Genomic DNA, 27,950 nt, shown 5'->3' with positions numbered 1-27,950 from the left:
CCCTCGGACATCGCCTTGCTGATCATAGCCTGATCTACTGTGTTTCTTAAAATTTTTACTTTTATATAAGATCGAATCTTCCTATTTTTACACTCGTTTGATACTATCCAACTTTGCTTCTCCTTACACACCCATCTATTTAATTTGTCTCTATACTACTCCCACGCGTCAAGGACACCCATTCTTGTCTATATTTCCATAAATACTTGTCACCCACCATGGATGCTCTCCAAAAAGAGTCCATTTCAACTCAGCCAACTCTCAACGAAGGAGACAGCGTCAGAAACCAAACCCTGGACCTCGAAAAACAGTCAACGAAGCAAACCACCGGGACATCAGAACCAACCAAAGAACTATTCCCAGAAACAGACCTCAGCCTTGGATTAGTAGGCTGGGATGGACAAGATGATCCAAACAATCCCCAGAACTTCCCAGCCAACAAAAAATGGTCCTTGCTCGCCCTAATCAGTGTCATGACTCTGATCTCCCCGCTTGCCTCGAGCATGTTCTCACCCGCCATTTCATACGTGGCAATGGAGTTCGGAGTAATGGATCAGACAATCTTGTCTTTCAGTGTTAGCATCTATATCCTCGGATATGCTGTGAGTTCACCTCACCTTCATCATCTACGCAATTCAATCCATCTAATATCACGGATCTAGTTCGGCCCCCTTCTACTTGCCCCTCTGAGTGAAGTCTACGGCCGCCGCGTCGTTCTCAGCGGCGCAAACTGGTTTTTCGTAGTCTGGCAAATTGGCTGCGCTCTTGCAAACAACATCGAGACTCTCATCATCTGCCGCCTCTTCGCTGGAATCGGCGGTTCGGGATGTCTAACACTCGGCGCAGGTGTGATCGCAGATCTGTTCCCGCGGGAGCAGCGCGGCATGGCAACCTCTGTATGGGCTATGGGACCACTTATTGGACCTGTTGTTGGGCCTATTGCCGGTGGATTCCTCGGACAGGAAGCCGGCTGGCGCTGGGTGTTTTGGCTACTTCTTATTGTTGGTGGTGTGGTGTCGTTCGGTGTTGAGGTTCTGAACAAAGAGACTTATGCCGATGTTCTTATTCGGTGGAAGACCGAGAAACTCGCGAAGGAAACAGGTAGAACTGATCTGCGGAGTGCTTATGACACAAATAAGGGGTCTGTTGGTTTGACACAGACCCTGGTGCAGAGTTTCAAGAGGCCGGTTTTGCTATTTGTCAAGTCGCCGATTGTTTTCCTTCTGTGTGTTTATATGGTGAGTCCAAATTCCGCCCTGATATACGAAAGCCTTTTCCATAACTGGTTTACTAACATCATATCTCTAGTCTTTCATCTACGGCCTGCTCTACCTCTTCTTCACCACCATCCCCAGTGTCTTCACTCAGAAATACGGCTTCTCCGTTGGCCTATCAGGACTTGCATATCTCGGTATTGGCTTCGGTTTCATCGGCGGTCTTGCAATGATCGCCTTCACAAACGACCGGTTGGTCATGGCAGCTACAGCAAAGAACGGCGGCAAGTTCGAACCCGAGATGCGTCTCCCAACGATGATCATCTTCGCCTGCATCCTTCCAATCAGCTTCTTCTGGTACGGGTGGTCAGCCGATAAGCATGTGTTTTGGATTGTTCCTATCATTGGCATGTTCCCCTTCGGCGTCGGCATGATGGGCGTGTATATGCCCATCCAGACATACATCATCGATTGCTATCCCAAATATGCAGCGTCTGCCAATGCCACTTTGACAGCTACTCGTTCACTGGTTGGAGCTCTGCTTCCGCTTGCTGGGCCGAAGATGTTCGATACTCTGGGTCTTGGGTGGGGCAACTCGTTGCTTGGATTCCTGGCTTTGGCATTCATCCCGATTCCTATTCTCTTCATCAAGTACGGAAAGGTGATCCGGGAGAAGTGGCCTGTGGATCTTGATGGCAAAAGGGCTTGAGCTGCTGCCATCTTCAGGACATCCAACTCCCTCCACATAGACCTCTGTTTCCATGACCGGGGATGATGTTTAACGACCCGCATATAGAACGTGCATATACACAATTAATGTAATAGAACTTAATAGAGATTGAATTCCAGCATATGAATGTTTCATCCCTTATAAAAGCTCAATCACAATTTTATTGATATCCATCCCCTCCACAAGATCAGGATACCGTCTAATAAACTCCGGCGTAAGCCCCCACCCACTTTCACTCATAAACATATCATAAAACGCCTGTTTGATACACAACTCGTTCTGCTCATTCCGTTCGAGAATCGTCTCATTCCAAGGCCATCGAATCTTCACACAACAAGCCATGAACCCGAACAGATCATCCCGGTCTTTGCTATACAGATGCCACCGCCGAATTAGATTCATCCTCAACCTTGGCCACGGCATGAAATCTAACACGAGCGGATGCGGAACTGTCATCTGGCCCTGCACGGGCCTGAGAAACACAGGTAGCCGACCATAAGTCTCCGGGCTGGGCGCGAGGATCCATCTCGAGAAGTGGTAGGTCAGCCAGCCAGTACCTAGTCGCTCCGGAGCGCGGACTGGGCGGCGTTGCAGGGCCGTGTGGATCATGTCTGCTAGCGGGTTCGTTTTTGTGCCATAGATGAAGTCAAGAGGGGAGCTGGGGATGTCTGGGCATGGGAGTATCAGTTCTGGGTAGACGAACCACGGACAGGAGATCGTAGTGCGTGTGCTGAAGTCATCAGTGTGTGGCGGGATTTGGTTCCATAGAGGTATGGTTTCGGCGGAAAGAGGTGCTAGAGATGGGGATTGCATTTGAGGTGGTGTTGATGCAGCGGACATGGGGGCATTGAGAAGGCTGCTTATCCCGTGTTGGGGGATTGGTTCGTTGAAGTTCGTTTGGAGGGAGAATTGGGCTTCTCGGTTGCTCGTCTCCTTATACATAGATGACAAGTCATGGCTGGAGTCGTTGGTGGCGGCTGATTGGTTTAGATCTGTCTCCCAGGAGTTGACGAGGGATTTCAAGCTTTTTTGGCGCGTGAGAAGAGCTTCATTCTGTTTGCGGAGCCCTTCGATTACTTGGAGAAGGCGTTGCACTCCTTGGTCGCTGTGATACTGCTGGCAGTGAGCCACCTGTTCTTCAAGCTGTGCTGTATGTCGCAGCTTTTTGTCACGGAGAGTCTGCTGTGAGCGACGATCTCGAAGGCGTTTTTTCTCATTGGAAGACATCGGGTCTGATGCTTTGATGTCGTGGAAAGACGGGATCGGCGGATTCGAGGTGCCGCTGCATAATTCGACATAAGTGGGTATGCATAATTGTTATGCAGATATCTACACATTCATACATCGATTATCCTTATTGACATTTCTACGGCGGTTTTACACTCTGCAGAGAGTTCTTTCTTCAACTTCCACCTAGCGATTTTTATTGATTGCATCTCGCAAGCCATTTATAGTCCCATTCTGATCACTCGGTAAAGTTGGCATTTCGGTCAGTGCTCATCGAGATATAAATGTAGAACAATGGTGTTTTTGGGGTGATCCAGTCGCTTGCCCGAATCTACTCGTTTGTGAAACACATCATTAAATGATCTGACAGAGTCAGAGGGAGAGAAAAGAAGGTTGGATGCTCTGACTACTTAGTTAACTAGTTAGCTACCTAGGTAGCTAGCAAACAACTGAAGCCTGACAAACCAGGCATCTGCCTGTCTACCATAGTTAGTTCACATTAAATCTGGCAAGAGACCGTCACCAATGAACAATAACAGACAGAGCTTGGCTGCCTCTCCAGAACGATCAACACGCAGAATAAGAATGACAAGCGCACGAAAGACGATGTTTATATAAAACAGCACGTCTCGGCCTTACAAAAATCGGGGCTTCGAGGCACAGCTCCTTATTGCCAAATTGCGCGACCAGAGCCACGAAGAAATTAAGCATCCCCAAATCCTCGGGGGTGTGCAGCACCCTCGCGGCCTTTTTGGTAGCCACATCCCATTTCCAGCCTTTGTGGGAGCAAAGGGGAATTTTTCCTTCGTAGTCGCAGACACGAGTCTCATGACAGTAGGCAGTACCGGGCCCGCAGGTTTTAAGGACCGGAATACCCCCAGCAGCACATTCGAAGAAGTTGTGGCAGTCATGCATGTCAGGCCACATGTCTCCTACCCGGCAGTAGGCAGCGGAGGCAGTTGAGAAGACTAGAGACGCCAGGACGGCGCCCAAAGTTTGATAGTGGAAGTGCATTTTGTTTCTCTGCTTCTAAGGCTTCTCATAATGTCAGCAATCACCCAAGTAATGCCTCTAGGTTAAGCAACGCACGTGGATGTGTAGTGTGATAGAATCTACTGGCTGGCAGAGATCATGAAGGCTAAACAATATGATGATATTGTGTATGACAGAGCTATGTAAAAGACAGAGATGGAGAAGGAAGTAGATCTAACTACATGCATAGAGGGACGTCACGTGCCATAGGGAGATATCAACATAGTGAGTGAAAGAGTGCACTGATGGATGTAGAGTGATCTCGGTGATGTAGTATAGACCAGCGTCGATGGAGCTGGTCCTTATATATACTTTAACGCTGACAAATGCTCAACATTGATGTATTTCCGCTCCTACATTCTCTAAGTGTGCCTGGGGATACACATTCTTCGCCGAATACGTTAGACCCAGTACCAGGGGAAAAGCCCGTAGCAGGAGTCTGGAGATTGCATAATAGTTTGCCATCGATTCAAGGCCGATTATGTTGCAGCCTACCAATGGCTGTTCGAGCTCTGATTGACGGGCAGAACGGTCCGAGCCGAGGGATGTAGGGGAATACCCCTGGCTGCTGTCCTGTCGTGAAGAGGAATCCCCCGCTGGCGGGCTGGTCAAAACTTATGGTTAATACTACCTACTTGACAAGACGAGTGGGTAAACTTTCTTTAGAGTTATCCCTCGATTAAGCGTCTGAAGCTCCCGAGGTCTTTCCCATTGTGCTATTTGGTACGAACTCCGTTTTAATGAGGTCGCTGTGTTGTAGAACCAACATGTTTCCTCCTTAGCTGACAGAGGTGACCAAGCTTCCAAGCATGATTATTACTGGTAGGATCCAAGATGATAACTCTAATAAATCAATAACAAGGTTTGATTTTGATGATATGGCCAAGCATACTTAACATAGAAAGAAACAGGGGTTCGGTCTCATGTTTGTCCAGTAAAAAACAGTATGGTCGGCATTTTGGCTGGCAGAAACGGCAAGCATGCAAAAACACTCCCACAAGCGCAAGGGGTTGCAATGACCAAGGGACTCCGAACTTTATTGTACAAATCTCCCTGTAGACACCGCGATCCAAACTTGTGGTCGAAATGGAACAATGGTAGCCACCTGTCCTGTGGCGTTCCTCATACTCACTAACTCTGATCTCCCTTCTGATCGGTTTCTCTGTTTAGTGCAAAACCGGGCATTTTATGTAAGCCCATGTGATGGAAAGTCCATAATTGACATTGCTCCTATAAGCTATCCGCTAGAGATATCGGATTCGCGATTGAATTGAGCAGATGAAGAGGATGTGTCGGGCCTCTTGGGACAGCAACTGGGAGAACACGACCACGGATCGGGTTTAGCCACCATTATGAGATCTGTATCGCAGAACCGTACCTGGTCTGTCTAGATTCCTGTGTGGTGTCTGATCGGGTCTATCGGGTGCTATTCGTCTCCAGGGTCACATCGGTGTGATTTAGTAGCGTTGCAATCTTCAATCTTGCCAGGGGGTGGTCATTCATGAGAACCTAGCTCTTGAGCCTTGGTTGCATCAGTTCACATGGTCGTCCTGGAAACTAGACCCAGTTTTCTTGGGTCTGGACCTTTTTGGCTATCATGCCCTCCCAAATAAAAACAATCTTCATCCTAAGTTCGAAAGGTTTGTCAGTGTCTCTGCGGCCAGGGAGTAGATTCTAGCAAAGGAATCATTAGCTGGCTGTGAGTACACAGGAAAGTTTAGCGAGACCAATGGGAGTTTCTGTCGGCCACAAAGTCTCCAACTATTGCTTCGGCAAAGTTGAATTACTTCAATAGCATGGGGAGATGTAGAGTGCAAGCGCGTTGAGGGACTCGATTGCAAATTCGATGATACGTAACTATCTTTGCGACATTACTTTCCTCTCAACAGCTGATGAAAGTGGTTCACCACACTCAACTCAACTTTCGAGAAATTATTTCACGAGTGCACTCGAGGCTTGGATCTGTCGGCCACAAAATTTTGAACTGAATTAAAATATAAAAGAGTCTCAAGTGTTAATTAGAAGCTGCTGCTGTTGGGCTTTTAAAGATCAAGGAAATATACTGTTGACATGCACTGCACGCAGTGTATCTATTTGATATGCAGTCCATGCAGGGTATGCGTTTGTCTCTCTGTGTGCAGACTGAGCTCTTTGGCTCTCGGTATCTTAGTCATACAGCTGGTTTACCTAGGTAGGTACCTAGGTAGGTAGCAGCTTCTTTCCATAGATCCATCTATCACCTCTCTCATTCTTCTCCATCTTTCACCTCCTTCGTAGCCTCAACAGGTTATGAGGCCCTTTTTCCTCTCTCCCCTTTGCTAAGATTCATCAAAGATATAAGCTTTCATAGCTAGTTTCATCAAGAACTAAGCTTTTGTTAGAGAATAGCAAGAAGCTATATCTCACCTTTTCTTCATCGCCGCTGAGCGAGGAAGCGATCGGAAAGTGCCGCTGAGCGTACCCGAATCATCATATCGCCGCTGTGCGAGAACCCGAGACACCGCTGTGTGTACCCGGATTACAATTTCACCACTGTGTGAACCCGTCACCTCTGTGTGAAACCGCCTTTGACAGTTCATCACTGTGTGGATTTGTCTTTGAGCACCAAGCGGAGTCTCTTTTTCTAGAGAATTACCTCCATCGTGGTATACCGTTTGGAAGTTGGCTGATTCCGTTTCCAGGTTCGGGGCTTGATGCGAATGGTCTGCCGCTCCTTACTCGTTTGTCCAACAGTGCCATGGATCAGGTCTGGTTCCAGGTGGATCCGCAACGTACCGTTATTGATTGGCGGGTCGGGAAGGTGAGCAAGGTGTCTTCCTAGACGAACATCCGCGCGGCATTGGGCCATCTCATTGGTCATGAAGCGCCTGCGGGAGGGTCGTGTGAGCCCTGCAAGCGAGGAAATGGCCCCTTTGCTTCCTGCCGGCTCGTTTTCCTTCCTGGTTTCGGATTCCAATGGACGCTGGCGGCGCATGTTGTCAGTGGTCATGTGGCGCAAACAAGTGTTCTTTCCGTAAGTGCTTTCCCCGGCGTGATTCCTTCCATTTCTGACCTTTTCGCAGGCCCAACTGGTTTTGAACTGTGTTCACATCATTTCATATTTATATACTTAGTCAGATGGTCGATTTTATCTCACATTGTATCAGCTACAATGGCTGACCCCTCTTCCTCTTTCTCTGCAGCTGCTGATGCATCGCACCTTGCCGATGATAGCAATGATTGGAAAGCAATTCGCACCACTGTCGTCGCCAATCAATCGGTTGACCTACCTGAGCTAGGAAGCTTCAACCTTTACAAGCTTACTCCTCCTCTCAAAGAGCGAGCCGATCTTGACAACTGGATCGACCAGGTTGAAAAGGTTCTTCAAGGTTACAATCTTCATCATCTGATCAACAAAAATATACCTTGGCCAAGAATCCGAGACCCAAATTGCAAGAAATGGCATACACTCTCTCTCCAAGTCAGATCTTGGCTCTCTAGCAGTATCCACCATACTGTTATGCAAGAAATCAATGCGCGCGGAAGTGATCTCTACTACGCCGATGAGCTTTTCGCAGAAATCAATGCGCCCATTATATACAATTCTACCCGAGGTCTCCCTTCATATGGATTTTGATCTCTGCAGAAAGCTCGTCGGCGTAGTAAGGATCACTTCCGCGCGCATTGATTTCTTGCATAACAGTGTGATCGATACTGCTGGAGAGCCAAGATCTGACTTGGAGAGAGAGTGTATGCCATTTCTTGCAATTTGGGTCTCGGATTCTTGGCCAAGGTATATTTTTGTTGATCAGATGATGAAGATTGTAACCTTGAAGAACCTTGTCAACCTGGTCGATCCAGGATGACCCGAACGACCAGATGAAGATGAGATGGTTGGCTGATAAATCGAGACCCGATATTGCAGTAGCTGTGAACAAGCTGCAAAGGCGGACCTCTGCACCCCGGAAAGAAGATGTCGAAGCCCTAAAACAGCTCATCCGCTATCTCAAAGGGACGAAAAGCCTTGGGATCTTGCTTAGTAAAGATGCAAATGGAGACAACGAGCTGATTGGATACATGGATGCTTTATATCAGGATTGCGACGATAGAAAAGCACGGAAGCGTATATCTTTTTCTACGTAGGATCACCCATCAGCTGGGCGTCACGCAAAGAGGAGATCGTTGCGAGAAGTAGCACCTCGGCGGAATACGTTGCGTTAGATAGAGCAGTCCGCGAGGGAATGTGGCTTTATAAAGTGATAGTGCAGATAGGTATCCGCTAGGAAGGAGATCTTCCTATCACGATCTTCATAGACAGCGACAATGCCTTCACTATTATAAAGAAAGATAACTACGCCAAGGCGACAAAGTGGTTGGACGCCAGATACCATTTCGTCCGGCATGCAGTGAGGTCTGGACTTGTCTCCCTTGTACTAATTCCAAGCGAGGATAACATCGCCGACGCGCTGACGAAGACACTTAGACGAGAAAGATTTGAAAAAATGAGGGGATTCATGATATATGGCGAGAAAAAGGCGCATTGAAGTATCATACATTGAGAAACCTACATTGAAAAAGGCAAAAACAGGTTAAAAAGGGAGGATTACAAATTGATAAAAACATGCAGTTTTACTATGACAACCGAAATTGGTAGGTGCTTTCGGATTGAGCCCTACGGGGGTGTGTTAGGACATGTGATAGGGCTACACCCTCACGCAGTTTAGATAGTTGTAGTGGAAGCTCGTTCCCTCCTTTCACAATACAACTCTCTTCTTTCTGCTTCTCTGAGCCTACTACTTGTAGTCTCACCATAAACCAGCTGTATGACTAAGATACAAAGAGCCAAAGAGCTCAGTCTGCAGTCTGCACACAGAGAGACAAACGCATACCCTGCATGGTGTGTATAGAGACAAACGCACACCCTGCATGCAGTGCATGCCAACAGATATCAGCGGAAGCAGCATTCACAGCCGCCATAAATCCTCTAGCGGAACAGTCGCAGGCCAATATGTGTTATGCTCGGGGAGGGGAGCCTTGGATTGTAGAGGATGCAATTAACCTTATTGGCGTTTGTCTGTAGCTGCTCTGTATTTGACTACAACTAGGCTTCAAAATGAAGAGGGAAAAATAGCATCCTATACTAGGTAAGTAAGCGACGAGACTAAATATCAATTTATTATGCATTACGGCGTAAGTACAAGGCCATAATGAGGTGGCATTAAAACATCCGTCTTTCTCCACGAGGTTCACTCCATGATTCAACTTGGCCGACACTTTCTCGGATAAGACATTTGATGATCTAGTCAAAAGTACGGAGATTTGTCTCATCTAGTGAACACTTTTAGTCATCGTTTCCGGAGTTGTCAATGGCGGTGCACTGGATTTCGAATGTTAGACACTAGCACGATCAGGGGTGGGTAGTACTTTACTTACAGTTGTGGTTCCCTCAGGGCAGCAAGCAATGATGTTCTTGCAGACGGGTCCCGAGTTGCTGTCCTTGATAGAGGCTTTGAAGACGTTAGCGCTATTGCTTTGGATCCCTTATTTGGCCAGGACTAAGTTGACTTACCAAGGATGTTCAACTCATCGATAAGGCTAGTCTTAGCGCAAGGCGAGTTGGAGTTACCCAAAACACCGTTCAGAAGGCCTCCGGCGAGAAGGTTACCGAGAATTCCATCGGCCTTGGTCTCCTCCTCGGAGTTGCAGCAGGAGATATCACCAACATTGCACTGGGACTTAGCGTGGTCAAGAGCAGCAGAGTCTGACAGCTTGGCAGCCACAGCAACGCCCACTGTGAGAGCAAAGGCAGCGATTCCGGCGAACTTCATTGTAGCGAGGAGTGTATTAGGGAATGTATTAAGAGCTGGCGTATGGGAATTTAATCTGTGCTTAGGTTGGACTACAGGAGAGTAGCGGCAGCTTTATAAGGACTCGTGAGGCTGGCGTTCTATCACCCCGAACAGATTGATGTAGAGTCTTGACCGTTTGCAGGTCGATGCTAGGTAGTATTTTTTTATTTGTGCATGCTTGGTATATCCAAACTTTATGATAGCTGTTACTTTATAGAGTGGATCGGAAGCGTATGATCGGGCCCCGGGGTGACGCTTTGATTATTGAGAATGCCTACTGTAGCACTCATTTAAACGGGCGAAATCAATGAGAGTCAAGCCTAGGCAAAGGGATCTTGTATTTTCTTGATTGTTGTCGCCACCCTCTGCCTTGCATCTACGGGAACAGGGACAGAACTTCAGGGCGGAGCGTTTCCTCCCGAGGTCTACCAATCAAACGATTAAGCATAATGTCATATGTCATACATCCCCATGGATAGAACCTTACTTTTTGACTTGGTTGTAATATATTCTTTCCAAAAGAGACAGTTACATTTGATCGCGTTGTATATTGTAGGTACAATGTACGCTGTAAGTTCAACCGAGACTCCGAGATTCTAGACGCCAGTCTCTTCAAGCTTCCGGGTGTCATAAGCCTCAAAGAATATTGCATGGTGACGACATATGGGGGCTCAACGAAGTACGTCCAAGTGTAAATGTATGTGCTTCTCCACTCCCTAACTAGAGCATTGCTGTTTATTCGCCAATATGAGTCTGCTTTCCTTTTAATGATCTTGCGAGGTTTTGTAAACCGAATTGGTAGAGTAGCTAGTCCAACTACCTAGGTACATGCTCGTTTATGTTGGATTAATTGTACCCGGAAGATTCGGGAAGGAGTTATCAAGGCTTCACACTATACAATCGATTGTACACGTCCACGTCCACAGGGTGTGGAAACCAGGGATCTCCCGTCCGTTTAACGAAAGAACGAGAAGGATAAGGTGCGACCGTCCAAATTTCGGCGAAAGTTTATCGGGAATCCATTGCTACTACAACAGGGCTGACATCGGAGGCGCTTCGCTGGTGATGATGTAATTTGCTGTAATACATTCTTATCTTGCCCAGGTGGCTTTGTAGGCTTTAACTCCGACCAAACGTGTAATCCGCTCGTAGCTTCTCTATTACGGGCAATAGTTATTTTCAAAAATTTACGGCATACGTGAATTCCGGCTTATAGCTTATGGTAAGCGTACGCAGCGGTATAGGCGCCAGCTGCCAAACGTGACGACAGATGAGCTGACCCCTGTCTCTGGTGGCCCCACTAAGTCATGTGATTGTTTTTATCTTATCTACACCGGTTAGCTCAACACCTATACTCTGTAATTTAAACATTCCAATAGTTACTAACTTCTTAACTAATTAAATAACATTTTTGTATTAAAATGTTAAAGTATATGTAGACTTAGGTTAATCGATTGTTAATCGATTAATATTCGATTAATCTCACTCTTATCGTTGAAACCTTTATTGTATTTATTCTGCGTAAACCAAAAACATTACTAATCACTGATAAGCTCCAGGGCTAGCTGAGCTGACCGGTGTGACTATCACATGACTTGGTGGGGCCACCGGTCAGCTCAAGTTCAGAGACAGGGGTCAGCTCATCTGTCGTCACGTTTGGCAGCTGGCGCCTATACCGCTGCGTAGTAAGCGGTCGTGCCAGGCTCTACGGGGTTGGAAGGATGAAGGTGAAGGAATAATATATACGTGGCTGAACGCTGAACTTTATGGCAAGGATTAGGAACAGATATATATATAAGGCATCCCGCCCCTGCAAAAGATAACTCCTCAAGTCAATGAGAATCAATCAGACAATGACATATCTCAACAAAACCTTTTATTCGCATTCGCATTCGTGCAAATGGCAAATATTCGTTATTCATGCTGACCCCTAATGCTACATATGTACATATGTATAGCTTCATGACCGAGGCTTGTGGTAAAACACGGTGTGACCGGTCTTGTGGTTCTTGCGTGGGACCACGCCGGCACGACCGATAGAGAAGGTTCAGCGGAGTATGAGTGGGGCATTGCCGACACCTCACCAGCTTAGCTTCGCCATAAGAACACTACCTACCTAGGTAGGTACCTACCTAGGTAACTAGGTCATTAGTTGACACGGTGAGCGGGGGGCTAGAAACGGTTGGCAGATGGGCGGCCATTTTTTGGCCTTCCATTTCGGCAATTTTTAGCATTCCATTTGCCGTCATCTAGTTTAGTCCAATTAAATGATCTACCTGAATTTCGCCTGCAATCAAATTGACTTCAGCCCTCCGGATTCCTAAATTGTCTACTCTCCGACTTCGCACATTCTTGTTTCAACCACTAACTATAGTTTTCTTATTTATTTGCTCTAATTTTATTACTCCTTGTATTCCCTCTTTCTCGTCCAAGAGTAAGATCCCAAGAACAAGACTGACTAGCGAACTAGGCCTTAGTGCACACATAGTAGTCAACCCACAAGTTAGTGCAAGTGGCATCAACCTGGGTGTTCCAGGAACGGAACTGAGCAAGGGTGATTCCCGCAGCCAGGTCAATCGAGTAGCAGCTATCGCCAGACTTGACCTTGTAGTAGGTCTTGCACGTGCTCACGATGCCAGGCATCTGGGGCTCGGGTCCTGTGGGCGTCGGCTGGGGAGTCGAGGGAGTTGTTGTGGCTCCCGGGACGTGCACGCAAACGTAGTAGTCCAGCCAGAGGTTGGAGCATTCTAATATAAACGTGTCAGTAGATGTATAAATACAGAATACGAAGGAATATTGAAGCTGTAAACATACTGCTGTCAATGCTGGGGTTCCAGGACTTGAATTGGGCATCGGTGATGCCGTATTTCGCCTCAATTGCATCGCATTGGTCGCCGGATGCGACGAGGTGGAAACCGTCACAGTTGGATGGCACCCCAGGGACGGTGGGCTCATACGGGGAGGGGGTCGGGGTTGTCGCGGCCTTTGTTGTAGTGGACGTCGTGGTGGTGGTAGCCTTGGTCGTGGTCCCTGGCTCGCTCGTGACAGTGCCAACAACACAGTAACTTTGACCGACTGTGAGAGTCGGGCACGAGACGCCGGGGTTCAAAGCTTGGAAGTTTTCAAGGGTTGAACCCCAGGATGCAGCGAAGGACGTGCAAGTGTCGCCATCGCTGGCTGTGGTGGAGAAGTTGCAGACGACGGCTGCAGAGATCAGCTGAGGGATCAATCCCAGGACAACGGCGGCCTTGTAACCCATCACTTGAATGTTTATGTTGTAGAGAGAAAAAGAAAGAAAATAAACTGGGATGTTGATCCTGCTTCTTCGACATGCGGTTCCTGGCCTGCTTTTATGTCTATGCTTGTGCCTCCATGTCCTACTATAGGTTTAATTGTGGATGTAACCTTACCATCAGACTGGCTATACAATTCCGTTTGTCGACTTCGTTCCTCTTGAGGCGTCCTGTTTTCCCCCTTACTACTGCATAGCAATTTGAACAATTCGGAGCCTATACTGTAACTGGCATCGTGGTGGCGGACGGAGCTGGCAGGGGCCTAAACGCCGAGACAATACCCAACGATTTGAGGAATATTTCACGGAAGTGCTCCGTATCTGATGCAACCTTCGTATGTTTATGCCAAAGAACCCCTGGCAGGGCACTGGTGGGGGAAAAGTCTACCTATGATACGCGGATTCGGGCCCTCCCGGCTCAGCCGGAGCGCCACGAGTTAAGGGAAAAACTCTTCTGCGGCAACCATCGGATAGTCCTTATAGTTGGTCCGCAGTTCTTGGGGGCCAAAGGCTGCTTCATTTGCACCTCCATACTAGTGGTTACTAGTGTACATCGGTACACGTCGAAACGGTGTGGAAACAGACCATTATTACATTGTTATATTGCAGAGGGTTGCAGCAATTAGCGTACAATTTCAGTGGATGTGTCCGAAAGAAAAAAGGAAAAAGAAAACAAGTCAATTTGGGAATGGCCAACATGAATCATGCGAGACAGTAAATGAGCAGGGAAGCCGTCGCCAGAGCCCATGCGCCACCCATCTTCAAATGCGCCTTAGAGGCTGCACTACTAGGCGACGGAGTTGGGCAAGTTACCCCAGGTCGATCTCGAGCACATGCAATAGATGTCATGGCTGCAGACATACTTGCTGCGGCTGATGAGTTGATTTTGGCATTGCAGGGATTGGTAGGCTTGGGCAGCGTAGTCGGTTCTGCTAGACAGGACGGTCCGTAGGTACTTTCTGTTGCTGGGAGCTTAGAAAGATCCGCGTAATTGATAGCCTGCGCTAATGCTTTGTCGCAAGTGTCATCGTCTGTTGCAGCGACGAAATCCGCCGGTGCGGTGCCATTCTTGGTGGTGAAATAGAGAGATTGGAATTCACTATATCTTCCGAAATTCACTTCGTCTGTCTCTTTGTCGAGAGAGCATCGATCCATGCTGAGGTCCCAGGTAAACCGGAAATTTCCTTCAAAGTCAAACTTCGAGGTACCCCAATGCAGAAAGCGGGTGCTGCTAGTATCATTTGGCGACTCCCATAGTTTGAAAGTATCGACAGTACTGAAGTTTCCGTCAACCTGTTCCACCTGCAAGGTAATCATGGGTTGGAAGCTTTTCGCGAGGCTCGGGTTTTGAACAGCGAAAATGATCGGGAAGATTGGCGAAGGTGGATAGGTCTCATTTTGCGGCAGGACCAAGTCCACCTCCAATATTTGAGTGTCAATCGCCCAACAGCATAGGATTTGCGATAGGGCCAACAGAAGCGCAAGAAAATACATCGTACGGTGAGAATGTAGTCCTGGTAATCCGCAATGAGAGATGGAAATGGAGGGGGCCCAAATCTGGCGCAAATGAGAAGTTATGTTGTCTGAGCCCCTGAATTTTACGAGAAAGGTGAATTTGCCAGGGGTGGTCACTAGCAAGTTCACTAGCACGAGTTGCATTGTCGACGCAGCCAAGCTTTCGCTTGTGAGGTCCAGCGCTAATTCTTGGCATCTCTTGTCCTCTTTGTCCCCATTGGGCGGGAACTTCTCCAATCTCATCCGGCCCTCAGCCCTAGTCACGAGGCTCTTACTAGGGTCCTTCCAAGAGGGCCAAAATTCCAAGAGTCTACTATATTCATTTCATGAGAAAATACCTCATCCATGCAGTCTCACCGATGCTCATATCCGACATTGCTCGTGCTCTGGAGGTGTGGGCTGAAGGTATAGTCTGAAGGTATGGTCCGAAGGTAAAAAAGCCGCAAGGAGCCCTAGAGAGTGAAAGAATAGGTCTCTATACACTCTTTACTATTGCCATTCCTTAATATGCTACACACTTTCTTTAAATTTCCTTTCTTTACTCCTCGGGCATGATGACCCCCTCCTGGCTCATCATAGCCTTCGGGGCAATGTGTCTGCTCTCTGTTGATGTTGTCTCTGCGCGAGGAAAGTCAGGATTGAGACAGCCTGCCAGTCCTGGCTATAGCGGCAGAGACTGGTGTCCCATGGCTTGCAACATCGCAGGATCTAATCTCTCAAACTCATCTGTCTATCACAACTCTGAACAGCTCCAATGCTGCGATCAAACCTTGTTCTATGACTTCTCTTTGTATGATCGAGTGGACCCAAGCACTCTTCATCGCCTCCGTGTCTGTACTCATATGGTCCCGACTGGTCATCCGGTCCAACGCCCAACCACAAAAGTCGCAGCTGCTGTCGAGTCTCTGAGCTTGACGTACTCTCTTGGCTGGTGGGGCAACGGCATTCTCGCTAGTACCGATATTTCCTCCATTTCCAAGCAGATGCGGCATTATATGAAGAGTCAACATGTTGCTTCCAAGAGCACCAAGAGCACCAAGAGCACCAAGAGCACCAAGAGCACCAAGAGCAACAACTTCTTGTTTGCCCGGTCAGGCTCAGCTGTTGTCGGTATCTACGTCGGCAAGGGTCTGCAGAGCGAAGGGATCAGCTCCTTTGCCCTGAAGGCGACAATATTGTTGGGTGCATCAGGTGGTATCACGTGATGCCACCGCATGTTAGATAGTGTTGAGGCTACGAAGGAGAGGAAAGATGGAGATGAAGAAAGGTGATAGATGAATCTATGGGAAAAAGCTGGTATATAAACCAGCTGTATGACTAAGATAGCAAAGAGCTCAGTCTGCACACAGACAAACGTATACCCTGCATGGACTGCATGCCAAACAGATACCCTGCGTGCAGTGCATGTCAACAGGTAGTCCTTGCCAGCCTTTCCTCCTGTCACTCTTCTTTTCCCTCTCCGTCCATCCCAATACATACGATTGTTTCTCCATTGATCTCATCGCAGTGTAGTTCCATTGAAATATTTGCAGTCTGAACATCGCCTCCGGTAGCGTGGCAATGCAACAGTGTGATCCCAACAGCAACAATGCCCACACCTTCGGAATCTTTGCTTCCAGCAATGGAACCTTTACGCCTGTACAGGATGCAACGGAGACTTGGTCGAAGGGCGGTTATGTCTCCTTCTGTAACACAAAAAGCTTCACCGGTCCAGCCATGCTTACCACGCCTCTGTTGAAGATTTTTGCCAACTCCACTCGACTCGACCGAAGAGAGTCTTTCCGAGCTCCTTCCGAGCCACTGTCCTTACGCCCTCCTTGGAAGGCAATCTAGTAGCTCGGGCCACATGCAGCACGAAGCAAGTTGAATCGAGTGATAGCTGCGCTGCTCCGGCCACAAAGTGTGAACTCTCTCCTGCAGATTTCCGCAAGTACAACCCCGCAACCAACTTTTGTTCGACTATCACACCAGGGCAGCGTGTGTGTTGCTCTTCTGGAACACTTCCTATGCGCTCGTTGGAGAACAAGCTCGTAGCTCGGGCTGAATGCAGCACGAAGCAAGTTGAAGAAGGCGATACCTGCGCTGCTCTGGCTACAAAGTCTGGAATCTCCGCTGCGGACTTCACCAAGTACAACCCCGCAGACAACTGCTGTTCGACCCTTAAACCAGGGCGGCATGTCTGTTGCTCTTCCGGAACAATGCCTGATTTTGCCCCAAAGCCCGACGCGGACGGATCGTGTGCTACCTACACAATTCAACCAGATGACAATTGTGTAGACCTTGCTGCTCAGTACAGTCTAACAAATCAGTATCTGAAAGTCTTCAACGCAAATACATGGGGCTGGAATGGCTTTTCAAATGTCTGGTTGATAGCATTATTTGCCTCAGCAAAGGCAATCCGCCCATTGCCCCCCTCCCCCAACCTCTTGCCCAACGCTGTGTGCGGCGCTCAAAAGCCGGGCACTGAAGCGCCAAAGGACACAACAAACATTACCAATCCCAACCCCTGTCCCTTGAGTGCGTGTTGCATGTTTGGGGTCAAGTAAGTGCTTCAATCAAGAAACGAGTTATATAATTGTAGTTGGCGCTCGGATACCAAGGCACAGGTACTTTGGTATTGTTGGGGCCCTGAGATATTTTTTTTTCCGGCCTTTAGCAAGAAATGCCAAGCTAGACGTCCATCCCGTCCCCTTGCAAGAACCTGATCCATTGTGAAGATCCGTTGCCCCGCAATGCCCAGCCCGTGGATGCTGATGGTACGTACTTTGATTTCAATGCTGAGACGGATCCAGGAAGACTCACCCACATACCAGAGCTGCTGAGTTGGCGTTGACCAAAAACAACGGGAATGTTTCACGCTTGGTGTTCGCATTGGCGAACTTGTCTGTACTCCAACCGTCTTCCAGTTACCATTAAGCGCTCCTAAGATGGCGAGTATGACTTCTCCATGTCACAGGAGGCCCGGTGAGCGGCCTCAGCGGTCTATGTAAGTCCACTACCTTTCCAGCGGTATGTCTGGCCGGGTCCGGAGGTGCCCGGACCCGAGATTCCGGTGGTTAAGCAACGCTGGAAGGATGAATATGGCGCGGTGCCGGTCCTCATACACGACCACATCAAAGATCGCCACTACAATGGTTTTTCAAGTAAGTGCTTGCAACTTGGATTATAACAGCGTCACTTAATGCAGACTCCATCCCCTGGCCGCTATTTCCTTATCACCCCAGTGGAATGACTTTCGACGAGTTCGCCTAGGAGGCATATGAAAAAGCCAACCGTGTTTTCGTCAAGGCTATATCCGATGAAGTTAGGGACGATGATTTAATCTGAGTGCATGACTATAATCTGAAGCTACTGCCTGAAATGCTGCGTAATTTGGCGAGGAGCAAGCAGAGTGTCAAGATCGACTTCTTGCATACTTCTTTCCCCAGCAGCGAAATCTACCGTATCTTGCCTGTGCGTAATGAGATTCTTTTGGGCGTTTCGCATTGTGGCATTATCGGGTTCCATACCTATGATTACGCTCGTCATTTCTTGAGCAGTTGCTCGCGTGTTCTGTGAGTGAACCCGCGAGCGGCGCTTATACATGGCGCTAATGCAGTAGTGGGCTTGACACGACACCCTACTAAATCGAGATGCAGGGAAGTATAGAAGTATAGTTACCTGCAGTGCTTTCCGGATCGGCATTAATCCCGATGGTTCAAACGAGTTTTTCGAAAAGAGAATGTCCAGAAGCGCATTGTAGGGCTGGAATAAAGTTCGAGGGGATTAAGCTCATCGTTGGTGTTGGCCATCTGCACCACATTAAGGGAACGCCGCAGAAGCCACATGCGTCGGAGATCTTTCTAAGCGCCAATGTGCCAACCCACTCTGGGTTGGCACTTCAGAGTGGGTTGGCAAGGCCGTTAGTCGCCGTACCAAGCCGATAAGATGTCGAAGAGTATCAAAACCTGCGGCGGTGGTGAATGAGTCAGTTAGCCGCATCAAGAGGAAGCTTAGCACCGTTGAATACATGCCTATCCACTTTCTTTACAAATAAGTTAATAGTCATGAGCTAGTTGCGCTCCACTCTGCGTCCAATGCTTGCGTCGTCGTGTCTTCCACGTAAGACGGGATGAATTTGATGGCTTACGAGTACATTTCGTCACAGCAGAAATACCACGGTGTTTTGAGCCTCTCAGAGTTTGCAGGTGCTGCACAAATTTTGAATGGCAGCGTAATATTCAACCCTTGGAGGCCGGTGGAGCTGGCGAGTGCATATAGAGAAGCTGTCACCATGGATGATGAACAGCGTGCTGTCTTAAAAGTTCGCTAAGTTTGAAAAATATGGTTCCAAGTGCACTAGATATGAGCGCTGGTCTTGTCCAAGCTGTGACGGCAGCTAATCTCAATTCCAGTGCATTTTGGGACCAATCCTTTTTCCACATGCTCACTTGGACGTCAAACCCCTCCGCCGAAAAGTTACAATCCACAGAACTGGCCGTAGGCCAAACTAACAAGGCCTACGCCGCTGTGTCTAGGGCTGCTACATGATGACGTGTCGTTGCCTCAGAGCTCAGAGAACGTTGGTCGCTGTGGCACACGGTGGGAGAATGATGCGCGGCCGTGCGATTACTGCTCCTCTCCTTGGACACAATGACTTTCCCGCTAGGCAGGCGAACTGACATGTACAGTATTTTGGTAAAAGAGACAGGAAGTCATCCAGTACACTCCTCACAGCTTCATAGTAACAACGCGTAGTTGCTATTGTCGCCCACGGCCCACAACTATAGCCCTAAATGTGCCGCTCGCCTGTGGATTACATTAACTACTGCACAAAGCAGCAACCTAGAATGGATTAAGTCATTTCGAATACATTCTCGGGAAACAAGTAGCAAGAGCGGGTCGGTATTACAATTTCAAAAGTACTGTAACTCTTGCAGGAGAATCTAGACTACCTACAGTACGTGATAAGTTGCGAGTAATGAATCGGTGGCGGGTAGGAGCTAGTGACGTAACACTTCGCTCTTCTCCCCTCCTACTCAATCACTTATGACGGCTATTTCCCCGATTCAACTTACTTTTGCACTTCAAATTTCTTTCTTTTAAATATATCTTAATCTCAATATACCAACGTCATGTCGGTTCCTCCTAAATACGCAGGCCTTAAGCTACTCGGGGGAACCCCGCAGGAGACGCAGCATACACTCGAAATATGTACGCTGACATCGTCCATTTACGTTGCATGAGATTTTAGTATCTAATAAGCCTCAGTCCTAGATTACGTGTGCCCGGTTGGCGAAGCCTTTGGTCACTCCTCCGACATCTGCGGCTAACAATGTGTTTTTTAGTTCTCTGCCAAGATGTTCAACACATTTTACGCGAACGGTCCCACAGTTGCCCAACAGTATAGTTCTCGGCTTCAGGTAATCTTCCGGCAGCAAATTCAGCCATGGCACCCATCATCCACCCTCACCCACGAAGCAGGTGCAGCAGTCCTTCGACTGGCCCCAGACAAATTCTGGCAGTTCAGTGCGGCCCTATTCCAGAACCAGGCGGAGTTTTTCGACGTCAGCGTGGTGAATGAAACACGTAACAAAACTTATGAGCGCCTGGCCAGGATTGCAGGATCAGTCGGGGTAGACGAGCAGAAGGTTCTCGCTCTGCTGTTAATCCCCGAAACCCCCAATAGCCAGGATGAGTTGAACGTAGGAAACCAGTTGACAAATGACATTAAGTGGATGACCAAGGTAGACGATAGCGACCTTATATCCGGCCAAGCGATTGTCTAACACCAGACAGGCAAACCGAGTGGTCGGAGTTCATGTCACGCCAACCATCTTCTTCAATGTAAGAAAGACCACCCAGAGAAAGAACTGCCAGGGCACTGACCATTTCCCCAGGGAGTGGAAGAGCGCGGGATCAGCAGTAGCTTCACGGCGGCTCAATGGGGAGAATGGCTGGCAAAAAATGTGGTTTGAGCGTCAGGGACATCGATGGGGGTTTACGTGCATGATACTCTATGTTTCTTTATGGTGTGTGCATAGAGAGACTGAACAAGACTGGTGCCGGGGCAGACGTGGGAGTGCGAAAAACACATAATATCTCGTGTCCTTAGGGACACTGATATAATAACACTACCGCACCTTAGAAGGCAATTTCCGGAGACCAGTATAATCCTTAAAGGCAATTCGATCCTGCCCCTATTATTAGAACTTCAGTTAGTTGCGTGGTCCATGCACCATATGTTGAAATTGAGCAGCCTCGGACGACATCGTCGAATGGATTACTTGATTACTTGAGTCCGATTCTTTTCTCAAAATTAGCTCCTTTTAGATATGAAGCCTCAAAAGGGGACGAGGCTCCATCCACCTAACAAGCAAAAGGGATCGATTACGAGGCCTGTTTAGACTCGTAGGAACAAATCCGACTAGTTCGCCTGTTTAGCGTCCAGAACGACATAGAGCGAACTCCTTGCCAGGGCGAATTCATGAATGATTCAAGAAGCCTTCGCGAAAAGTCATAACTACAGCAAGTAATACATCAGGAGATTCAAGCCACACTGTATGCATTCCACCGTCAAGGACTTTCTAGAACAACCCAACGCCAGAGTGGACGTCAAGCACAGACACGGCCGAACGGCGCTTCACCCAGCAGTTTTCGCAGGCAGAATAGGGTTCGTGTATCTGCTACTTCCTAGTGGCAGAGGCTTGAGGCTACATGCTACCAGGAGGATGAAGGAAGAAGAATGATATGATATTGTTGAGGCTACGAAGGAAGGAAAAGTCGAGAAGAAGTGAGTGAGGTGATGATGAATCTATGGAAAGAAGCTGGTATATAAGCCAGCTGCATGACTAAGATACAAAGAGCTAAAGAGCTCAGTCGGCACAGAGACAAACGCGTTCCCTGTATGCAGTGCATGTCAATAGATATGAATCTATGGAAAGTGGGGATTATAGAAACAGCGGTCTATATAGCATTTATTGAGATCAAAATAATGTATGAAAAAACACTATGAATGTGGAAATTCCAATATACTGTGAAAAGTAATGATTGTTTTGTCTGATCTTCTTCATATATGGAAAGAAGCACCTATTTATACTTCTTCGTAGTATACTCCCATCATCACAGATTAGAAGACTCGATGAGAACAACAACGCAGGAATAAGCAAAGACTTGACTGAAAGCAGGCTCAATTCCAACGTTTAGGCGCCGATGCAGTGGATGATGATCTATATGCTGAGGGCAGTAATGTCATGATCAAACTGCATATTGCCAAGGAATACAGGCTCCTTTTGGTAGGAGCTCGGTGCCAATCCTACATAATAGAGATCTGTAGCATAACCCACGAATTAGGGTTAGCGTTGTAAAGACGAAAATGACAAGTATTAATGGAAATTAACTGGGATTTTCAACAGAAAGGAGGCTGTATATATAGGCTCCGAGAATGACAAACACGACAAACCAGCCAAATGCTCAGGCTGCACAGAGACAAACGCATACCCTGCATGCATTGCATGTCAACAAAGGGACCCTAATCTACAGAGGTCTAATCAGGACATCCACGTACGGGAAGTAATGGTGCCTTTTTCAATAGGAGTATAGACTGACAGTTCCATCTAACTATCCAAAACTAAAGAAATTGACTAACGTAACCTGACAGAAACCAGGTGTATGGCGAACGTACTGGTAAATTCACGATGGTAAAATTCTATAACTAATTGAAAACAACTGATGGAGACGTAATCTAGATGGAACGGAATTGAGGAACCACTGTGTGGATTGACTGTCTCGCATGAGGAGAGGAGGAAGAGAAGGGAAACGGGAGAGAGCTATCACATGGAGGTTCTATCACATTGTGACGCCTAAGGCATCCAACAACTGTCGGCGTGGGCCGTATTGTAAAAATGTAGGGTCCAATCAATGGTGTTCAACTCTCTGTATTGCTGTATCGACTTTCCTAACAATTTATATGGACCGTCGATTACTAATCTAAAATTACAAAATGCATAGGATCAATGGATCCTCCGGTATGCCGGTATGCCAATGCATCTACTCCGACACACCCCCTCAGCGGTCCCAGTATGCATACTGAGATCGCTGCAATTCATACATTGGCATGCTGCATGATCCATTCTCTTCCTCAATTCCTAGGCTATAAGATAGCCTATATCAACCATCCGAAGCAGTCGTACAAAGTTCTCATGCTTCTGTCTGGATAGCAGCTTTGTGAGGCCATCGGCAACCATGCTCGCCGTCGCCACCCAGCGTACCATGATACGTCCTTCTCTGACTTCCTGTCTCAGCCAGTGGTGGTGTATATCCACATGTCGTAGCTTCGTTTCGAAGGCTACATCCTCGCTTGTCAAGAGGCTGATCGTCCTCTCATTATCACAGTCAATGGTTAGGTGGTGAGATGGGGTAAAAGCTAGGTTGTTAAGCAACCTCCGCCACCATTGAACTTGCTTCCCGGTCTCGGATAGGCCTAGCAGTTCTGCTTCCGTGGTTGACGTTGTCACAGTGGGTTGCTTGCTGGCTTTCCAGTCGACTGGACCGCCGTATGCCTGGCAGATATATCCAGCTGAACTCCTTCTGTCAGGGTGGTCCCCGTACGAAGCATCGCTTGCAAATTGTACCGAGTTCATTCCTGTACCAGCTGCGCTATATTCGATAGCCAGATTCCGGGTAGTGTAGAGATAAGTGATGACTCGATCAGCTGCCTGCTGGTGCTGGGGACCGGGATTTGTGAGGAATTGCGCAAGCCGAGCGGTGGCTTTTGCAGCGTCCGGTCTGGTAATTGTAGTGGCATATCCTGCAGATCCAACCTTCTGCTGGTATAAATGGATCTCTCTCGGCGTAGCCGTACCTTGGTAGGGTGTCAATTCGTCAACTGGCAGTGGTGTATAGACTGGTGGACGGTCTGTCAGATTGTACCGGGTAGCAATGCTCATCACATAGCTATCCTGACAGAGCCAAAGCTTCTTCTCCTGTCTGTCTCGGACGATCCGGATATTAAGAAACCATGCCGCTTCTCCATGGTCTGTCAGCTCCCAGTGTGCTTCTAGATCTCGCTCCAGCTGCTGTGCTTGTGCTTTAGCAGTACTGTGACTGGCGATCAGGATATCGTCCACATAGAAGAAGACCAGCAAGCCTTGTCCCATAAAGACGCAGGGGTCTTCCGGCATCTGTTGTAACCCTAGCTTACGTAGTACACTCGCTGCTTCTCGCTGCCATAGCCTCGGTGAGATCCGCAGACCGTACAAAGCACGGCGTAGCTTCCAGCACTTGCCTGGGGTCTGGAAACCTTCTGGCATATAGGTGTACGTCTCCTTCACATCTAGCTTGCTATTTAGGAATGCAGTGACAGCATCCCGCTGTCGCAAATCCATATCAAAAGCAGCCACTAGTGCGAAGATCATCCTTGCTGTCCTTGCTGCTAATGTAGCAGCCCTTTTCTCTTCGTGAGAAATGGTTTCAAGATCTCCTCGTACGCAGATACGAGCCTTCAGTTTTAGCAGGTAACCGTCCTGGTCAAATTTGTACGAGAACACCCATAGTAGAGGGAGGATCTTCTTCCCTCTGTCCCTTGGTCTGTTGATGATTTCAAATGTCTCCTTTTCAGATAGCGAATTGATCTCTTTCCTCATTGCTGCGAGGAAGCCTTCCTGAAATGGGTGATTCATAACATCCTTCCAACGCTTCGGCGGTGGAGGAAGATCATCTCGATGACGACGACTGTCCGGTTTCTCTGCGTATAAACCAGCGGCAAAGGCATGAAGCAGAGCCGGGGGCTCTTCGTCCCGTACTGTAGTGGTTGTTGCATATGCAAAATCATCATCTCTTCTCGCTCTGCGTGTTCGTCTTCCACTTAGTATGTTGCCGGTGTCAATGTCACTAACTATCTCTCTGCTTGGTGCTAGTAGCTCGGACTGTAGCTGCCTTTCTAGCTCGTCTTCTACCGGATCAGGAGTAGGTTTGTATTCGTACTGGGTCTGGTCTTGATGCGCTGGATCTTCTTGATCAGCCTGTATATCCACCCCCTGACCAGAGCCAGTATTCGCTTCTTCTTCCTGCGGCGGGGTGATCGGCAATGGTGGTAGATCCTGATCCTCCGGAAATGCACCTGGTGGTGCTGTACGCGCCGGTGGATGACCAGGTGTTGGCCAGTATGCTTCTTCTCTCACCCCCTGACTTGGGGTAGTCTCTCTTGGAGCACTTGCCTTACCAGTAGCTTCTTGAATCACTTCCTGAGACGTATCTTGCACTTGTTGAGGATTCTCCTGTGCTTGCTGAGGATTAATGTGCTGGGGATCATGCTGCTGGGGATCATCCCGATCCTGTATGCCCTGACTTTCCTCCATCGTACTAGTTTGTTGACCAGTGATTTCATAGTTGATCACCTTGGTGATCTCTTCAGTAGTGAGTTCTTGCGGTTGTCTCACTAGCGGTAGTGGAATCGGCTTATACTGGTCGTACTCAGGTGTGTACTTCCGGGTTTCATCAATGACTGCATCCCTTATATGCTTCACCTTTCCACTATGTGGAAACCAGATCTTCCAGATATTCGAGGCACGGTATCCTACCAAGAAGCCAATCTCTGCTCGAGGGTGCATCTTATCAGACTGTACTTGATTCTCAATCCTACAGTACGCCATGCTCCCGTACAGCCTGACATTTGACAGGTTGGTCTTCGGTATCACAGGTGCAAGTTCCTTCCTGACTTCTTCCCATGGAACCACCCAGCGGTTCTCGGTAGCGATATACGACGGCGTACGATTCAATAACCATACTGCGGCGCTTGCAAATTCCGGCCATAGATCCTTAGGGAGCTTTCCTTCGAGAGCGAGCATGCGCATACGGGTGATGATCATCCCGCCAGATCTCTCAGCATACCCATTCATTTCTGAGTGTCCAGGTGGAGTATGATATACTAAGATACCGTCAGCTGTTAGGCTATACTCCGCTGCTTTGCCTGCTGCGGCTTCATTATCGTAGTGGAAAGCCTTGATCGGCAGCTTCCACTGATTCCTTGCTAGCTGTACGAACTCCTTTATCGCAAGCTGGCATTCCGGTTTGACTTCATGTGTCATGATCCAATGGAACCTCGGTCCTTCTAGATAGAAGTGAGATATCCAGCGATGTCTGTTGTACGCCGGTGGCAGTTGAATTAGATCAAAGTGCACCCTTCCAAATCGTCCAAAGGATCTTCCGACTGGCCGTCGTGATATCTGCCTCGGAGCACTTCCTGTCTTACAGATTTGACATAGAGATTGCTGCTCCGTCGACTTCTTATCTTCAAGAACGACGCCGTCTACCATACTAGCAAGCTTTGCTATAGTACGTGGTTCAACGTGGGCTAGGCGCCGATGCCATAATTCGGAGGAAGCCTTTGATTCCTGCGGCTTCACCGAGTTCCGTACGCCTGCCTGGGTGGCATATGCCTGCTGTGGAGGAGCTTCGCCAGGCTTATCAAAAAGCCAGAGGTTAAAGTGATCCCAAAAATGTACACTGACGACAGGCCTATCATTCGGATCCCGTATGCAATTCGCCTTTTGACACCAAAGGCCACCTTTCTTCCTTAGCATCGCGTATGATACTAGATTTGTATGGAATCCAGGTGAGTATAGAGCATCACTCAATGTGATCTCCATCCTTCCCTTCACCGGGTGTCTTCCTATCAGGCGAACTGTACCCCTGCCGAGCATCTTTGTGGTGCTGTCTCCAGTTGAAACTTCCATATCGTCCGGGGTGAAGTCAACAAATAAGCTCCTATCATTACAGATGTGCGTACTCGATCCAGTATCGAGAATCCATCGATCATGAAAAGAGGGCTCATCACTTTTTGCTACAGATAGCACATGCTTGCTGATCTGTACGGCTTCGTGTCTTTGGTAGGTGGTGGCAAAGCTAACCTGGTTAGCATATTCAGCCTTTGGCTGAGCTTCAGCAACCACCTTATCCACCCATTGCTTCCAGCCGAGGTCCTTTGCTAACTTCTTTTTCGCTTTCTCTAGCGTACGCTCATTGAGAGTGTATCCCCCCGGTCGAATTGCTTCATTCATGATATAGCAAGTGGCAACCTTATGCCTTGGGTGAGTGCTACCACACGGACAGCGTCTCTTCTCAAATGGGAGCTTCTCTTGCTTCCCTTCCGGCTTCGCTTCTTGGTGTCCTTGCCAGGTTGAAAATGCACCTTTTGGAGCATTGGTTGAGGTCACAGTTTGAACACCTATCTCACGATTCATCGCGCGGAATGATTCGAGAAGGTCTCGAGTATCGTACACCTTCTTGTCCATAACAATCTCCTGGTATTTCCCTTGCCACCAGATAGGGAGCACCTCTTTCACAGCGTGTAAGAAATCCCTATTTGCATCTCCATCATTGATGCCAAGGCTGACGGCTTGCTCTCTTAGTGAGTTCCACTGTTGAAGCCATTCCTCGATATCTCCTGTCGGCTTCTGCATTGCAAAGACCTTCCACTTCATACGGATTTCTTCTTCGTACGCAGTCGATCGGGCAAAGCGAGACTTTAGATACACAAGCCTATCATACGGAGTACGATATGCAACTAGAGAGAGATGGTGGATTGGATCAAGGTATGTGAGGATATATTCATTTACATCGCTCAGTCCCTTTGTCTGCTTCTCCCACCTTGTGTACTTCACTTTGTACACATCCATACGGTCTCGCCAGATCCTTCGTTCCTTCTCATCGCCTTCCTCGGGGTATTCGGGTTCCACCGGTTCTTGGAGAGGCTCGGGTCGTTTATTAGCGGGATCGGTTGTCGACGAGGTGAGGTCTGGATTACAGAGATCCCACACATTCTTTTGTACGGCATATAGCTGCACCTTTGCAAACCAGGTGAGCCACTGCGGCGAGTCCTTCAGTTTTTCGCCCTTCATGGCGGAGAGGATTGATGCTGCCTCCATTACTGGATTCAGGGGTAGCTTTGCACAGCTTCAGAATAGCTTCAGGGGTTGCGAGACACTTCTAGCAGCGGGCTAGATACTGTATTCCAACTACAGTAGTCTCATTCAGTGCGAACCGGGCTCATAACTGTCGGCGTGGGCCGTATTGTAAAAATGTAGGGTCCAATCAATGGTGTTCAACTCTCTGTATTGCTGTATCGACTTTCC

General features: G+C 48.1%; 8 protein-coding genes across 8 annotated transcripts; 3 read left to right on the top strand and 5 right to left on the bottom strand.

Moving 5' to 3' along the window:
• Positions 1 to 218: 218 nt before the first annotated feature.
• Positions 219 to 1,923, top strand: N7489_003954 (MFS transporter; the record flags this gene model as incomplete). Its single annotated transcript, XM_056709706.1, has 3 exons — positions 219 to 602; positions 663 to 1,238; positions 1,309 to 1,923. 3 exons carry the CDS (start codon positions 219 to 221, stop codon positions 1,921 to 1,923), a joined length of 1,575 nt encoding a protein of 524 aa, XP_056568127.1.
• Positions 1,924 to 2,082: 159 nt separating this feature from the next.
• N7489_003953 (bZIP transcription factor) lies at positions 2,083 to 3,171 on the bottom strand (the record flags this gene model as incomplete). The annotated part of the gene is made up of 1 exon (XM_056709705.1): positions 2,083 to 3,171. The coding sequence occupies one exon, from the start codon at positions 3,169 to 3,171 to the stop codon at positions 2,083 to 2,085; it is 1,089 nt and encodes a 362-aa protein (XP_056568126.1).
• A 6,352-nt stretch (positions 3,172 to 9,523) lies between these two features.
• Positions 9,524 to 10,010, bottom strand: N7489_003952 (uncharacterized protein; the record flags this gene model as incomplete). Its single annotated transcript, XM_056709704.1, has 3 exons — positions 9,524 to 9,559; positions 9,616 to 9,689; positions 9,752 to 10,010. 3 exons carry the CDS (start codon positions 10,008 to 10,010, stop codon positions 9,524 to 9,526), a joined length of 369 nt encoding a protein of 122 aa, XP_056568125.1.
• Positions 10,011 to 12,497: 2,487 nt separating this feature from the next.
• Positions 12,498 to 13,290, bottom strand: N7489_003951 (LysM peptidoglycan-binding domain-containing protein; the record flags this gene model as incomplete). The annotated part of the gene is made up of 2 exons (XM_056709703.1): positions 12,498 to 12,778; positions 12,846 to 13,290. 2 exons carry the CDS (start codon positions 13,288 to 13,290, stop codon positions 12,498 to 12,500), a joined length of 726 nt encoding a protein of 241 aa, XP_056568124.1.
• A 735-nt stretch (positions 13,291 to 14,025) lies between these two features.
• On the bottom strand, positions 14,026 to 14,817 carry N7489_003950 (uncharacterized protein; the record flags this gene model as incomplete). Its single annotated transcript, XM_056709702.1, has 1 exon — positions 14,026 to 14,817. One exon carries the CDS (start codon positions 14,815 to 14,817, stop codon positions 14,026 to 14,028), a length of 792 nt encoding a protein of 263 aa, XP_056568123.1.
• Positions 14,818 to 15,392: 575 nt separating this feature from the next.
• On the top strand, positions 15,393 to 17,384 carry N7489_003949 (LysM peptidoglycan-binding domain-containing protein; the record flags this gene model as incomplete). Its single annotated transcript, XM_056709701.1, has 2 exons — positions 15,393 to 15,928; positions 16,553 to 17,384. 2 exons carry the CDS (start codon positions 15,393 to 15,395, stop codon positions 17,382 to 17,384), a joined length of 1,368 nt encoding a protein of 455 aa, XP_056568122.1.
• An 802-nt stretch (positions 17,385 to 18,186) lies between these two features.
• Positions 18,187 to 18,423, bottom strand: N7489_003948 (uncharacterized protein; the record flags this gene model as incomplete). Its single annotated transcript, XM_056709700.1, has 1 exon — positions 18,187 to 18,423. The coding sequence occupies one exon, from the start codon at positions 18,421 to 18,423 to the stop codon at positions 18,187 to 18,189; it is 237 nt and encodes a 78-aa protein (XP_056568121.1).
• A 1,529-nt stretch (positions 18,424 to 19,952) lies between these two features.
• N7489_003947 (DsbA family protein) lies at positions 19,953 to 20,795 on the top strand (the record flags this gene model as incomplete). Its single annotated transcript, XM_056709699.1, has 5 exons — positions 19,953 to 20,031; positions 20,089 to 20,108; positions 20,166 to 20,564; positions 20,617 to 20,664; positions 20,718 to 20,795. The coding sequence occupies 5 exons, from the start codon at positions 19,953 to 19,955 to the stop codon at positions 20,793 to 20,795; spliced, it is 624 nt and encodes a 207-aa protein (XP_056568120.1).
• Between the last annotated feature and the right edge of the window lie 7,155 nt (positions 20,796 to 27,950).

The sequence above is a fragment of the Penicillium chrysogenum genome (assembly GCF_028827035.1).
Source record: "Penicillium chrysogenum strain IBT 35668 chromosome Unknown utg000002l_segment0_segment0, whole genome shotgun sequence".
NCBI lineage: Eukaryota > Fungi > Ascomycota > Eurotiomycetes > Eurotiales > Aspergillaceae > Penicillium > Penicillium chrysogenum.
Note: the sequence above shows the minus strand (reverse complement) of the source record. Positions and strands in the feature narration are given on the sequence as shown.